General features: G+C 40.4%; 2 protein-coding genes and 1 long non-coding RNA gene across 9 annotated transcripts in view; 1 reads left to right on the top strand and 2 right to left on the bottom strand.

Annotated features, from left to right (window-relative positions):
• Positions 1–9709, bottom strand: part of RBL2 (RB transcriptional corepressor like 2) — a 22746-nt gene extending 13037 nt beyond the window's left edge. Inside the window, exons 1-7 of the mRNA XM_065028664.1 lie at positions 9424–9709; positions 7467–7597; positions 5965–6165; positions 4735–4799; positions 1542–1670; positions 477–637; positions 291–355 (exon numbers count right to left, since the gene is read on the bottom strand). Coding sequence (XP_064884736.1) covers positions 291–355; positions 477–637; positions 1542–1670; positions 4735–4799; positions 5965–6165; positions 7467–7597; positions 9424–9621 — 950 coding nt within the window. The 5' untranslated portion in view covers positions 9622–9709. The remainder of the gene's footprint in view (positions 1–290; positions 356–476; positions 638–1541; positions 1671–4734; positions 4800–5964; positions 6166–7466; positions 7598–9423) is intronic.
• LOC110360459 (uncharacterized) lies at positions 9688–13298 on the top strand. The gene is made up of 2 exons (XR_002416366.2): positions 9688–10122; positions 11827–13298. It is a non-coding gene; the product is annotated as an uncharacterized LOC110360459 (long non-coding RNA).
• Positions 12423–15829, bottom strand: part of CHD9 (chromodomain helicase DNA binding protein 9) — an 88580-nt gene continuing 85173 nt past the window's right edge. For all 7 annotated transcript variants that reach the window (XM_065028648.1, XM_065028651.1, XM_065028650.1 and 4 more), the window contains one exon: positions 12423–15829. In XM_065028648.1, the coding sequence (XP_064884720.1) occupies positions 14972–15829 (858 nt within the window). In that variant the 3' untranslated portion in view covers positions 12423–14971.

Raw genomic sequence — 15829 nt, 5'->3', positions numbered from 1 at the left:
CACAGCTTTTTCATGCTGACACTTGAGTTATATACAAAAGAAATATACAAAAAAACAGAAGTAGGCACCAAAGAACCCCATCCTGGGGAATCATTCCTCTTTCAAACATACCTCAGACTGTACCATCTCAAAGAGCAGGAATTGAAATGCAATGTAAAATATGAATATTAATAAATACATAAGCCAGCCAGCCCGTATTCCCAGTAAGATGTAGATAACAAGGTAAGTGCCATTGTGTCACACTTCAGAGGGCCGCTAGTGCAAAGCAAACCACGAGCATTGTGACTCACAAGCTGTCTCCAAAGTTCCCAGGATCTAGAAAGCCAGTCAGATTTTCATCTTTTCCTTTCAAAAGCTGTGAGACAGACAGTTAAATACAAAGTTAAGAACACAGGATAGATATTTCAGGCCTTACAAAAGCTTTGCAAATAACAAGTAAGGAGAAATTTTTCTACATTACATATTTCTTGACCAACCTTTTTGTCGAAAAGTTTCCGAATGTATGGCTTCCAAAAATGTTCCTTTATGCCTTTTGCTTCTAAAACTAATCCATAATGTAATGAACACAGTTTTTCTATGATGCAGGGGGGATCAGATGATACTTTGTAATCCTTACTATGGAAGTCTTCAGGTAAGCCTACAATTAAGAACACAATATTATTTACTTTTGCAAATCCGTATCCTGTGTTCTTATTAAATTCTATTCTGTGTTGTCTAGGTGGTGTGAAGTTAAAATGGTGAAATAATTAGTTCTCTTGAAAGAATTATTAATTATACAACACCCACTCAATCTGCCAATGTTATCAAAACTCAATTCTGAGTAGAGATTTAAAAAAATAGATATTTAGTGATATTTAAAAAACAGGTCTAATAGAAAACCAATCAAATGCTCGCAAACTATAAAATTTATTGAAGTAAATTTGAGACAATTGTCCCAGTTCCCATCTGAACCACTATGAAGTAAATGCAAATACTGCACAGCACTGAAAATGAAGTGTGAGCCTGGAAAGCATGGTGTCGGAAATGCAAGGGAAACTTCTCCCCAGTCATCTGTATTTGTGGTTATCAAGTCCATTACACGTGTCCATTCTCTTCAGACAGAGAACAGCAACAATCCAGAAAGGAGAGAGAAACCACCCAGTTGCCGCTCTCGGATCTGAGCAGCGGATCTTTCCAAACTGGTGCCTCTTGGGAACCCTCCGGTCTGATGTGTCCAGAGATGGCTGTGCCATCAGGTGCTCTTCCACTCACATTAAAATGTCTTTAACAAATTTTTACTTGGAAATTCCTTCAATGGTATTTCCATAGTAAATTACATTCTTGACTTACTATATTACTGACAAAATTCAGCAGTCTGTTATCACACACTACATTAATAGAAAACTGACTCCGTAGTCTGACATAGAAAATATTGATTCCCACATATTTGAAATCAATATTATTAAATTTATTCTCTTCCACATAGATTCATCCTAATTTCAGTAGTCTTAGAAGTCCTTGCAGGTTTTGGATAAAAGTAGATAGTTTTTTTTCCAACATACCTTTAAAATTCGGATTCAGAAGTTCTTTACGGTTTGGACACTGGAGAGCGTTTCCATACACCAGATCCAAAGCACATAACAAGAGATGGTAGGAATTGACCAAGTCATCGCTGATCATAGGAAAATTACCTATTGGAAAGACATAAGAGATTAATTGAAATTAGCATTGATTTAAAACCATTTAAACCAATAAACTGTTGAGATTTGTATTACAATAAACAATGGAGTCTTGGAAACACAGACTCTGGTAACTACAAATACCTGGATAGAAACACAGGCAGTAAAACACACACACTAAAATGTGGAGAATGTAACAGTAAAACATGTTTTCAGGAACAGCAGCAACTGTGTAGGAACTCAAATACATTGTGCTGTTCTGAAAAGAAACCCTACAAAAGGCTGATAAAGGGGTGCTGCAGACTCCCTCATCCACAGCGATCGGGTTACTCAGCACATCGATCACTTGGAGCAGCACCAAGCGCACAGTGCGAACGCCCTCAAGGAGAGTTTGTTACCGCGACTCTGGCAGCACAGGCCCCTGTCTGCCCCTCACATCCTCACTCCATCTGCCGGAGGCACAACTTTGTTCTAAAGGCATGAAGAAGAAGAGGTGTGAAGGGAAGGGCGGGTTCCGACTGACCCTCCCTTCCCCGTTCTGCATCCCTGTGAGGTGTTGCAAAGAACTTTAAGTTTTGCTCGGCCAGACCCAAGTGCTCAGATGTCCCAGAAAACAGAAGTGCCGCTCTCTGCTCCAGCTCCCCTGCTCTCCAGGACGGATCTATGTGCAACTCAGAGTCCGGAGATCCTTTTTCTTTTCCAATCTGTTCTCTTTACAAAACTCTTGTTGTAGGCATGATCATCACAAACAGTAATAAATTTATCTCTTTTGTAAAGCACAAGAGAAATCAAGTTAAAATGCGTCTCTCTGATCTAGTTTACAATGTAGCTTTAGTTCATACACCTCTAAAGTGTTTTTTTAGTTATCACCTTCCTGTACAAAAGAATCCCTGTAACCTCTTTTATCACCTTTCACAAAGATGATATTCAGATTAATTACTCTTTACTGAACTCATTTAGGTTTATGACATACATTTAAAGGAACAGCCATAGCTAAAAGCAGTCTTGTAAACTAAACTATACCGTTAATACCATAAATCACAATTCCATTAATTTATATGCACAGTGTGATTTTCTATCACTCTATTTTATTTTTTTCCAGGTAAGCTCCAAATCACTCAGCCGAGCCCATTCTAAAGAACAGGTTTGTCTCCTTGAAGAAAACTGTCATATAGTAATAAACTCAGAGCACTTCAAAATGTAGATACTATTAACATTTTTTTCTAAATCATGCTGTTACTTTTCTACCAGTAATGTACCAGCTTGTTCAAGTTTATATTCAATTTTCTGATTCCATGTTTGTTAAAAGAAGAATAATTTCAATGCAGATAATTGGAACAAATAAAGAAGCCTACATTAAACATGCATGAACTGTACACATTCATCAGTTATTTCCAAATCATTATAGGTTCGCAGCAATTAAAGTGCTGAATACAATAGCAAAATGTTAATCACTAAAAATCTAAAAGAAGTAACTCTCATAACGTAAGTTTGCTTTCACACCCACGAAGTCTAGCACGGCAATCGTTACTGTCAGCACAGTCAAAACTACATCTAATTTTCAGTACCAGTAGGTCCATACAAATGATTTGCCAATAGCATTTCAAACAGTAGCTTATTGCTCCCCTTCACAGCCTAGTAGCAGATAATAAAGATCAGTTATCTCAGTGTGGTAGAGGGATATTTTTTCCTTTCCATTTTAAAGAATTAAAGTCAAGCTAGAGAGTTTAAAGATAAATTCTTACAAGCGCTGTGCAAGAACTGCAGTATCCCCAGACAAAGCCGCTGTCTTTGCAGCGCACACCGAGGGTACGACCACGAGCTGCCCCGGCAGCGATGTCAGCGACAAGCCCCAACCTGCCACTGCTGTGCGGTTGCCATGATGAGGATTACTTGCCACCCTCAAAACACAGCGCACACAACTTCACAGGAATATTTAATGCCTTAAATGGCCAACATTACTTTACATTTTTGTGCTGCCACACTTTAATAAATCTACCACTAGTCACGTCCTAATTTTCGGTTTACAATTACTGAAAATTTTCCTTTTTCTTGTAAAACTAAATTGGCTATGCTATCACCTTGATAATTTCTGCAAATTTAACTTGTATATCTGAAACTACTCACCAATTAACATGTAGTTAATTTATGTTGTAGTTACTCAAACATATTAACCAATAACTTAGCAATAGGAAGACTCGTAAAGTTCCTTTGCATGTTGCCAACTGTCTGATCTACCTATAGAGGTGAGGATTTTATAGAAAGAAAAATCTATGATTTTTTCAGACTGACCTATTTACTCTCTCGGCTGCCTGACTGTGCTAGAGAAGCAGAGTCCTGACTGCCTGGAGATACAGTTCAGTACTAACTCTCCTCTGGACTCAGTGGAACATAAATCCTGCTGAAATCCTCTACTATTGCTATGAACTTTAAGGCTGCACTTACAACAAAGGTCATATACACATTGCAATGTACTGTCTGTCAATTGCATTATTTCTACAGAAGTGTATTAAGAGAGGAACCCCTTATGTGTTCTAAAGGAATATGAGTCTTCAAGATAGTCAGCCATTTATATATATATGAACACACACGCTACGTACGCAATGCAGGACAAACTGCAGATGGTTATTTGATGCAGTTGCCGTGTGATCATTATTTAATGAGGTTGGAGGCACAAAGGCTGTCAAAAGAATCAGAATGCTATCTGTGATACTAGTGCAAAAGTATTCACACCTAGGGTTTTATGATAGATTTTTACTAGATTATAGGATCAAATTTATCAAACATTTTCAGTGTTGCTGGAAACTTACACCTTATGTTAACTACAATAACGTCTAAATATGAATTCACTAAAATTCTAAGCTACTTTTTCCCTTGGAATTTCAGCATAAATCTGCATGATACTGGAAACTTTGTAAAACTATTCCACATAAAAGCTACCAAACTATTTGGGCATACAGCTTACCTTAGAAGTGTGGTAAGACACATAGCTGGGGAAACACTGCAGCTATTCAGCATTAGGGACTGCTGTAACAAAACCAAGTTTGCAATATTGAATCCCTTTCAAATCTCTTACCTTTTGCATGAACAAAGAGCACCCAACAAAACTGGAAAACTTCAGTCACAGTGCACGGTTGCCGTCTTTTGGGGAAAAACACAGCAGGAAGGCACACGATAAGCTCAATGAATTAATACTGATAGAACATCATACAACATTCAATCATTCTAAAAGAAAATGAAGTTTTACTGCAGTGCATCCAATGCTGTCCATACTCAATGGTTTTCCTAAATCTCTTTCCTACTTCGAAGTTTCTGGCTAGTAAATTTGGTCTCTGTTCTTGGTAACAGAAAAATCTATTGCATATAACACAGCTCATCCTTCATCAGGTTATGTGAAGAATGGTTTCAAATGTCAAAATTAATATAGATTTGACACAAAAAACAGGAAGTATCATCTTCCAACTTAACCTTCAAAATGATTTCACACCTTGCCATCCAAGCTAATCAACTAGCAGGGTTTGCTCTTCTTAACAATGAAATGCATTTGCAGTATATTTTTATTTCCACATTATATGCAAATATTAATCTCAGTACGTAATTCTATCTATAGTCCAATTCCAATTTACTCACCATTTGCATTATCCAACAAAATAATTTAGGTACAACCCTCTCTTTTACTATAGATTCAAATAGATTTGGTTACAAATGCCACCAAGTTATGGTAACAAGAACATAGACAGGGAAAAAAAAAAAAAAAAGGAAAAAATTAAAAAGCCAAAAATCTCAACAAAGAAATAGCCTGTAAATATTAGAAAAAGTAAAATATAATCATAACAATATTAATAATAATAAAGCAAACAAACCACAACAGCAACCAAAGATAGCAACCAAAAATGACACCTCATAGTAGTGTCAATTAAAGAAATAATGAGTGGGAATAAATCAATCTCTGCTAACTGCCATGAGAAATCACAAGCCACGTTTCTTAGTGCTGGCACAGACAAAATCTTGTTGAGACCAGTATAACCAGAAAAGGCCAGCACATAATTTTCCTAGCACTTCTAATAAGAACAATAACAATGAAATAAAGCTTTTACTGTAAAGTAAAATATCCAGAACTGTGTCTACGAATCAAACAGTGGGATTCAAAAATTACTGCAGGTAAAGACAGACAAACCAACCCTGATCCTATAATGAACCACCGGGAAAATACAGTCAAAATTACAACTAAACCAGCTGAGCAACTTCATTCTATTTTTGTAAACAGTCATACTCTAAAACCACTCCATTAATAACAGAAAGGTACCTCTGTTTTCTTCCTCTCTGTTGCCGAGGTTGATCTTCTTGAGGATATCTGAAAATGTCCTGAAAAATGGGCTCATACTTCTTAAAAATGACTGCAGAAACAGTAAAGTTTCTCTCTAATCTCTCAGTTCTTTCTCTGAATTGTGAGGGTAGATTTGCCATGTCTTCCCATTTTTTCATCTTGTTAAAAAACTCAATCAAGCTGAAAAAAAATGAACAGGTTAGATCGGAAAAGTGGTGGGTTGTGGGGGTTTTGTGTCTATGTGTGTGTGGTTTTGTTGTTGTGCGTCTTCTTGTTTTTTCTGGAGGGATGTCTATGTGGCTCTTCTTGTTGTTTGTGTTCTATTTTTTTTCCCTGTGAAATATACCATGTATTTTACTTATTTACAACAAAAGTGCAATTTCTGCTTCCCAATCTACAGATAAAATAGTGGCGTTGCAAATATGACAAGGTACTCACAGCCACTCCTTCACCCATAAAAAAGGATGAGCTCAGACAGCTCACAGAGTATTTTTATACCCTTGGTTGATGACCCTGTTAACTACATGTTCTTAATTCTGGGCTTTTCCTCCCAGAGACATGATGAGCCCCAACATTCAGATTACATTAAAATCAGATTTCCTTCAATTTTTTGCATAATTTATTAACTTAAATAAAACAAACTCTGAGTTCTACCAATGCTAAGATTCTCCAAAGTATGAGAACCCCCTAAGTTTCACTAAATTTTGCTTCATGAATTTGGTTTTAATTTATTTTTCACTCCTTTATCTACACTCACTTTTTCAATGTTACTTGTCTTTGTAGCCCAGACAACAGAAACTATTTATCCACATTCTGTTCCCTGGATTTCTGATTTGGGAAAAAACAAACCCATAGGTCTAAAAGGAACACTTTTGTATTGTTGAAACCAATAGCAATGCTCCAACAGTAAAGGAGATGGGGAGAAAAAGTGCATAAGAGCTTTTTTTTACCCCCAGCCTACAAAATTGTTACAAAACAACCAGATTGCTAACAAATAAAGTCAAGAGTTTCAGGAAGCTTTTCTTCATGACTTTATGGACATAAACATTTGACACAAATTTGTTTATCAGATTATGAAACTAAAGTAATGACACAAAGAACATGGGAAAAGCTAAGTTCCCTTACAAAAAAAAGTGTATTTTCACAGACAAATAAAAATGGTTTCTCATGTGAGAAGTTCACGCTTTGCACACTCTTCAAAAACAGACAGCTATTCAGAGACTGGTTTCTGTCTCTTTTGAGAGAGGAAAGGCAATCTCTGACTTTCGAAAACGAGTGTTTTACACCATAGTGATGACCAAATGGAACTGTCCTACTTCTGTGGCAATGAGCTATAACAGAGATACTGATGATACAAATTCTATCTTTAAAAGCAGGAAACAAGACATTTAGCCTTTGTGCTCAATTTCTAAATTTCACAAGCTGATATGCAGTTTTTCATATTTTGCAAGCCTTGACAAATTAGCAAAAAGAAACGTTACCTTTGTTCAGAGCAACGCAAAATTCTTGTTAAGGATACATAATTTCCCTCAGCTGTCCCTTTGCTCACAGTTGGAACTGATTTTCTGCAAGCCACGTACAAGGCACACGCCAGCCAGTGCAGATCATTGCCCTGTGAAGTAAAACATCAGGCGTCTGAAGGACTTCATGGAAAACAAAAGCATACTTTTTCAGTCATGCACCCAACACCAAGAAACAGGATAGAACTGTGCCCTAAACTCACCAAGTCCAACTGGTGACAAAGTTGATTCCTTGTTTCAAAGTTCTGCTGAGCTACTTTGTGTTTTTAATTACAAGAAAACCAGGTGTTAAACAGATACTTCACAGCGAACTGTGTCAAGGCTGAAACTACAGTTACCTGTATAAATTTAATGTTTGACCCAAAGTTTAACAATATACTTTTAGTGTTACTCTTTGCAATAACATTTTGTACTGCCTTGGTGTTACAAGAAAAAAAAAAGCTACAGGTTGTTGCTATCAGAACATTCTCTTGCACTGAACAGTGGGAGCAGGAAAAACATAGTTTCCATTTTTCTCTGTATTACAGAACGGAACAATTGCTTAATGTGAAACCTAAAGGCAGAAATTAATTCCAATGAAAATCTTTCAAATCTTATTATCCCTCTTTCATTAAAACACAGAATCCCAGAATGTCAGGGGTTGGAAGGGACCTGGAAAGCTCATCCAATGCAATCCCCCCATGGAGCAGGAACACCCAGATGAGGTTACACAGGAAGGTGTCCAGGCGGGTTGGAATGTCTGCAGAGAAGGAGACTCCACAACCCCCCTGGGCAGCCTGGGCCAGGCTCTGCCACCCTCACCCCCAACAAGTTGCTTCTCATATTCAAGTGGAACCTCCTGTGTTCCAGTTTGCACCCACTGCCCCTTGTCCTGTCACTGGTTGTCACCAGAAGAGCCTGGCTCCATCCTCCTGACACTCCCCCTTTCCATACCGATAAACATTAATGAGGTCACCCCTCAGTCTCCTTTTCTCCAAACTAAAAACATTTGGGTTTTGTTGTTGTGTTTTGTGTGGGTTTGTTGTTGCTGTTGCTGTTTAACAGGAAAAAACCAGCACAAAACAGGGGCACGGCACACTGGATTGGGCTTTTTGCACAGGAGCAGCCTGTGCGGGTGCGGGGCCGGCCGCCCCCCCGCAGCGCTCCGGGCCCGGCGGGACCAGCCGCCCGTATCTCCGCACGGCTGTGGAACAGGAAACCCCGAATAACCCGATAACTCCAGACACACAAACGGGCGTTTCCATAAGCGCCACCTTCGTTTTCTAAAAAGGCATCGGTAAAAGACACCGTTCAAAACAAGTCGAGTGCGTCATTTTATGTCACCGCTTTAAAGAACGACGTTACAAAACCCACAACGCCTTTAAACACCCGCGAAGTTTTGTGCCACGTTCACGCAAACCCCTATTTATTATGATTTGTTATAAATGCGCTGAAAGCACGTACGAGGGTAACTCGGTGTGACCCGGGGGTGACAGTCTGACGGCTGCAGCCGGACGGGCTGAAGCAGAAAGACCGCGGCGACACGACCGCTTTTATTTTATTATTATTATCATTTTATTCCTTTCGGCCGCCGGCACCGGGGGTTACGGTTTCTGGCCGCTCTGGGAGCCGCAGACGCCCCGGAGAGCCGCGCTGCCCCCGCGGGCCAAGGCCGCGACCGAGGGGGGGGCTGGGGGGGAACGTCCCTGACGGCGCTTCCGCGGCTGAGGCGCCGGCCCGGGCGGGGCGAGGGCGGCCGGGCCCAACGTGCCCCCGCTCGGCTGCAGCCGCCGCCCGGCGTGAGGGAGAGGCCGCCGCGCCCCAAGGGCCGTCCCCTTCCCTCCCCAGCTTAACCCTCCCCGTCCCTCCGCGCTGCCCGCCCGGGGCCGCCGCCTCAGCGCGGCCGCTCCCCCGGCCCTGCCGCCCCTCCCTCCCTCACCTCCAGGGTGTAGTTGCGCTTCATGCTCTGGTAGCTGAGCCAGGCCTCGGAGCGGGCGCGCTCGTCCATGTTGAGGCTGCTGCAGAGCTCCTCGTAGCGCTGCCGGGTGTCCCCGTCCTCGGGCGGCGGGGAGGGCGCGGGGGGCGCGGCGCCCCCGGCCCCCGGCTCGGCGGGCTCGTCCTCCTCCTCGCCCGGCATCCCGCACCCCGGCGCTAGGGGGCAGCGCCGCCCCGCCGCGCACTGCGCCTGCGCCGCCGCCCCTCGCCGGACGCGCGTTCGAATCCAAACACCCTGGCGCCGGGCCCCGCCCCCGCGACCTCTCATTGGTTGGCAGGGCAAGGCTGCGCGCAGGCGCACCGCGGCCTCCCCTCCCGCCATGCACCGCGGCGGCGCTCCCGGAGGGCGGTGGGGGGCACGTCACGGCCCGGGAAGCCGCCGCTCTCAGGCCCTTCAGGCTTTGCCAAGCGATTTATGCACGCTGCCATAAGTTATTATAGCAGTGTACTTGCTACTGTAAAAAACATTAATCTACTCTTTCAAAATCCTTTAGATAAAACCGTAAAGTAACAGAGCCCACCATGTTTACCAGGGGGGTGTGATAACACCCACGTCCTCGACAGTTCGGTGCTTCAGGACATGAATTGAAATGGTTTAACGTGACTGCTCCTGTACAAAACTGAAAATTAGGTCATTTTTCAGGTAATGGTCTAAGTGAAAACTTTGACATGTTTACATACACTGAACAGGGCAACAGCAATGAAATAAAGAGATATCCTCCTCTAGTATTTTACCTTAAACCTCAGCTGATGAAGACCAATGATTACAAAGATTTCACCTTTTTGTTTTTTTCTTCCTCTAATGACTCTCAGAACTTTCATTACACTAAAAAGCAAAAAGAAAATCATTTATTTAGGTTATAATTGCTGCTGCATTAATAAAAAAAATATGAAGTGGTGTACAGTTATTTAAGGACTAGGAATTAGAAGCTCTGCTGTAAAAAAGCCAAACTCCTAGCACCTGCTTCCAGAAGCTGAGCAGAGCTCAAACCGCGTGATGCTGAGGAGCTGACGTGGTTGTTCCCAAATAAAAACCTTTCTCCTCTGAGAACAGAAAACACGCTATCGGTCTGGGTGAGCACTGGTGAAATAGATGATGATGCCACATCTGACATTACCATCACAAGAATTTCCCAAACCAACCTCACTTAGGCACAGAAGAGTGTGTAAAGGGCTCTTCTGAACGGCACTGTCCTTCCTTCCATGTGCGAGAAGGCCTGAAAAAATATCCTAGACTTAAATCTGTCTAATACAAAAACATCCCTGGCTCCTTTCAAGTAGAGAAATGCCAACTTGATTAATGCTAAATAGTGGTGGTGGTCGTGGTTTGTGTTTTTTTAAAAATAATACATCTGAATGTTAGCTAGCTACAGAACATTCTAAATCGAAGCTAAAATTCAAATTACATAAGTCAAAGTGTTTTGGGGTCATAACCTTGTGAATGGAGATACTTACCTCTACGTACCCCTCCATTTCCAAACTTCAGCTCATCCTGTTTTATTGAAAATCTCAGTTCTTTGTATTCTCAGTGAACAGTGTCCCTAAAATGCTGGGTTAAAAACCGAAACAATCAAAATACTGTTTATCATTTCTGGCAGGCTGGAACTTCTGGCAGTAACGTATGATGTGATTTACTGGCACCACAAGAGTTAAAATGCACTTCAACACCCTTCCTCTGTGTAATCTGTCAGTACTTTCAAACATGTCTTTCACATCCTTAATTACTAAAAGCTAAAAACCCATTTTCTCCTAAAAGAATAGCTTTCCTCAGGGAAATGTTAACTGACACTTACCTCTGTCATCAGAGACACCCAGCCAGCAGAAGTCCTTGCTGTGTCTTTTAACAGAAAAAAATTCATTTTACAAACCATTAGTAAAAAATAAAGTGATAGATTTTCTTTCTTATGGAAAGCTACTATTTTTATTTCCTTTTGCTCTAGAAATGACAAAGAAACAATACCACCCATGAGTGTAACACTAGGGCCATTCGGTTAAGCCAGGAGAGTTATTTTGTAAATTCCCATAGCTCCACAAGTCTAATGAATCAGACACCTGTGTCACCCTGATGTCCTAGCCATGTACAGATGTAAAATTCGAAGTGTTGGTCGACCACAGCAGTGTCATCCCACGTTACTAAATAACACTGCAGTGATTTACTCTGAGACAAAACACAGGACAGGAATTTGCCTGGGACGCCTTGCTAATAGTCTTATCATCATATCCAGATACTGTTTCAAATAAGTTCAAAGAAGTGCAAGAAATTAAACACCAATACTGTGTCCTGGATCATGTGTTCCTGGGAAATGGTTTCATTGAAAAACAGATCTAATTATATTTTAATTTACAGACAGAAGACAAAATTCAGACTGGAAGAAATAAGGAGGACACAACTGAACCCTCCAAGTGCAATGACAGGTTAAAACAAGAAGGCACCTGATAACCAGGAGACAACTCACCTTCAGGAGAAATGTCTGTGCCCTGCATGAAACAGATGAAAAATAACGATAGTAAGTGCTGTGTACATAATTAAAACATTTAGTAAACATGCAGAAAGTAACACAGAGTTAAAAAGATTCAAAAGGTACTTCACTGCCACTGTACTTACCCTGGAACATTAGATGTGTCATTATTTCTAATTAACTTTTGGACCAGAACCTGGACTGCATACTCCTTTCTAACCCTAACTACTGAAGGGCTGGAACAACAGCTTGTTTTGTTAGAAAACAGAATTAGAGGAAATCGATTCCCAGAAAAACTAGGCAGTAAAGCACGGTCTTGGGCGGGGGGTAGAGAGCCACATCCTTCACTTGGGTTTCTTAAAAAATGTTTTAAGAATAATTTCAGTTTTAGAGCTTAACACTGAAACTGAACTTTTGCTGCTGAAAGATACAGGTTTAATTCTTACACAGCATCATTTTCACATATTGAGGCCAACATCATGGGTAGTCAAAGAATATGTTTAATAAAAAATAATTAAACTTCCATTTGCTCTATAGAACATCATAGAAAGTAATTCAATAAATTACAAATGACTTTTTAAGACGCTTGTTCAACTACAGAAAGCAAATTCAGACTACACAGAACACAACTGGCAAATATTGCAAATGTCCAAAAAAAACCTGGACTAAGACTTGGATCATGAAGCCTGAAACAAGGGATAGAAATACAAGGCAATAACAGCTAAGGTTCTTTTAGTAACTACCAACACACACTTTATCATCACCTTGGATATCCTTTTAACTTCAGCATTAGTGTAATTCTACTGAGGTTTCCTTATAACCCTTAACTTTATACAACCGTATTTGCATATAGTTTAGCTGATAGTGGGACATTTTTTTCCCCTTCTGGTTCAAACTGATTAAAAATAAACCAAATATATTATGTTCAAGTCTACACCAGCCTTCATTACTTGGAACTGTAATTGCCTTATTACATAGAAAGAATCACTAGAATGGTAACCAAACTCACTTGACCATAATTAGGAAAATACTTTATTTCATAAATCTGATATAAATTAGGTTTTAGCCACAAGATTTAGGATTTGTTTTGTGGGGTAAGGGCGGGAAGTGATGGTATTGTTGATAGACTCCATCAGCGAGCTAAGTTAATACCTGTTTGTAAAACTTTGGCTATTTCATAGATGCATCCTAGTTAAATAAAAGTGCTATATTACAAAGGGCAAAATATTAAATATGAAATACTTTTGTTTCATGATGAAGAATTGCTACCCCCTTCTCTTGGCAGTTTTCAATTTTCACTATTGCTAAGACACTGCATGAAGGGCCAAAAATCAGAATACTATTTGGAAAAAGACGTAACCAGCACAATCCAAATGGTACTTGTGTAATTGTGTCATTACATGTAATACTGCTTCTAATCATGGGGCTATTTATTTTGCACATAGAAACTTATATTTCATTGGTAAAGTTCTTGATAAAAAACAACACAGTTGTTTTACTGTACAAGCAAGCAACAGAACTATATCAAAATATACAGTTTGTTTTTTATTTTTTAAAATTTATCCCTTTGTAAAGCTTTTTCAATGACTTCTACTAGTACCTGTATCTATTTTCTCTTAACACTTGCCTATTCTTGGACCGCAAACGATGTAACCAAGGTCAACTGAAGTCCGTAAATGTGGATCTGGGCCTCGACTGTGTCAGAGTAATAGCAGCTTCAGAGGAAGGAGGAATCATATCACACATCAAATATCAGACAGATCTTATATAGTAAAGGGTTCTAAGGATTTGGACTCAAACAGATGCTTTATGCCCTGTTATTGTGGTTTCTAGGAATAAATTGTCTTCCTTACTATTCAAAGTGCTTTTTCTTTAGTGGGTAACTCAGCATAACATATGAAGTGATAGGCCAATAAGGATTTTAGGTAATATTTAATATTTAGTCAGATTTAAATCTGCAGAGAAGTTCAAAACTATCTATACTTTATTTACCATTTTGAACTGGTAACTCCAGGAGGTTTTATGACATAAAACACAAATAGAAATCTACACAAACAAAGCAAACAAACGATTTTTACATGAAGTATGCAGTGTTGAAAGGTCTTTTCAGTGGCACTTTATGACAGTTTGCCTCTTCTGAGTCTTGGGGAAACTACTCCTCATTTTGGGACTTTGAATTCTGCAGAGGGAGCCCAAAACTTTGCAAGGTGTAAACTAAATAGATCTACGTGGTGCCAAGTAGCATGAGATAGGACAGTTTTTGCTTTCATCTCCCCTCACTGCCGTCAGAGAACAGCTGTAATAAGGGGGAGAACAAACCCAAAACCCAGTCGTATCTCAAATAACTCAGATTTGAACATGATATACAGGATGTCTTTAAAAAAAACAAAACAAAACCTGAAAACAAGTAATAGAAACCAATGTAAACGTCCTAAACTAACTCAGCTGAGGTAACAGGTAGCCAGTTTAATTGGCTGACTGGGAAAAATTTATCTTTTTTTAAACACACTTGTACCTGAATTGGAAACAGCAGTGCATCACAACACTAGAGCATTTTCATGTAATTAAAGCAATGGATGGTGATGTAGATTCTACAGCTTTCATGACATTCATTAGCTGCCCAAATTATTGCTGAGTTTTGATCTGTAAATTATAAGTGTCAAGGAGGCTGTAAAACTATATTCAAATTAAATCAATAATATGCATAAAGTATTCTGTGTTCACTGCAAATATATTAAATATACAGCTCTTACTTGAGCATTATTTTCATAAAATTAACCCCCCAACAAAATTATAATGCCTTTTGTTGTAATTTTACACCATTGTGTATTTGATAGTACATACAAGTTCAGAAACTTATGAACTTCAAGAAATATTACATGCAAAACGTCTCTGAAAGCAGTTTGCACTTCTAAACAAATACTGAAATGTTCGGTCAGTAAATCATTGATGCACTCACACTGGGTTATTTACAATGAAATAATTAAAGAATAAATTCAAAATCAGTTTATAATTTAAGTGCAGAGTCTGGGGTCAGTCTTCATCACTAGAATCTGAATCCTCGGATGAAGACGATGTACTATCAGATCCAGATGAAGCATCTGCTTTCTCTGAACCCTCATCTGTGCTGTTTTCGTTGTGAGAGCTTGGCTCTGTTCCCCCTTTGTCTTCCTGATCTCTAACCCTGGAATTTTCCTCCTTTTCTTCTGTGGGCTTGGCTGAGCCTGTGTCATTGCTTTCACTGTTCTGTACATCAAAAATATTAGACTGAGACAAAGCTGGGATATGAAGATTAAGGCCTGGAGTGAGAAGCATCCCTGGGTAAAGTATGTTGGACAAAAGTAATGGGTTAAGAGAGAGAGGATTGGCAGCCGCAGCAGCAGAGGATGTCGAAGGAGAACTTGAAACAGAGTTTTCACCGCCAGTATCCATATTTTGGTCTTCTGTCCTTTCTTTCTTTATATCTGCCTCCTTTGAATCGCTTCCCTTTTTTTCCTCCGAAATAGGTTCTGTAGACTTTGCCAGAAGTCCTCCCATGCCCAGCAGGTTTGGTAACCCAGCCATCCCCGACAGCAGCATGGGGAACATGGCAGCCACGTTCTTCGCTTCTCCTCCGGCCGCTAAGCCGGCCGGCATTCCCATTAATCCTGCCGTCACCTGCAGCGACTGCAGGCTCTGCAGGTTTTGCTGTAGGGCCTGCAGGCTGGGCAGATCCACGCCCGGGATTAAGCCGTTGGCCAGCAGAGGGTTCACCGACACGCTGGCGGCCGTGGCCGCCGCCGCAGCCGCCTTGGCAATCTCACTTTTGGGGCGCCTGCCCCGCCGGCTGACTTCTTCCCGCACCACGGGGCCGGTGAGAATACGGTCAAACATACCTTCGGGAAGATACCC

Source organism: Columba livia, chromosome 13 (genome assembly GCF_036013475.1).
Source record: "Columba livia isolate bColLiv1 breed racing homer chromosome 13, bColLiv1.pat.W.v2, whole genome shotgun sequence".
In the NCBI taxonomy this organism is placed as follows: domain Eukaryota; kingdom Metazoa; phylum Chordata; class Aves; order Columbiformes; family Columbidae; genus Columba; species Columba livia.
Note: the sequence above shows the minus strand (reverse complement) of the source record. Positions and strands in the feature narration are given on the sequence as shown.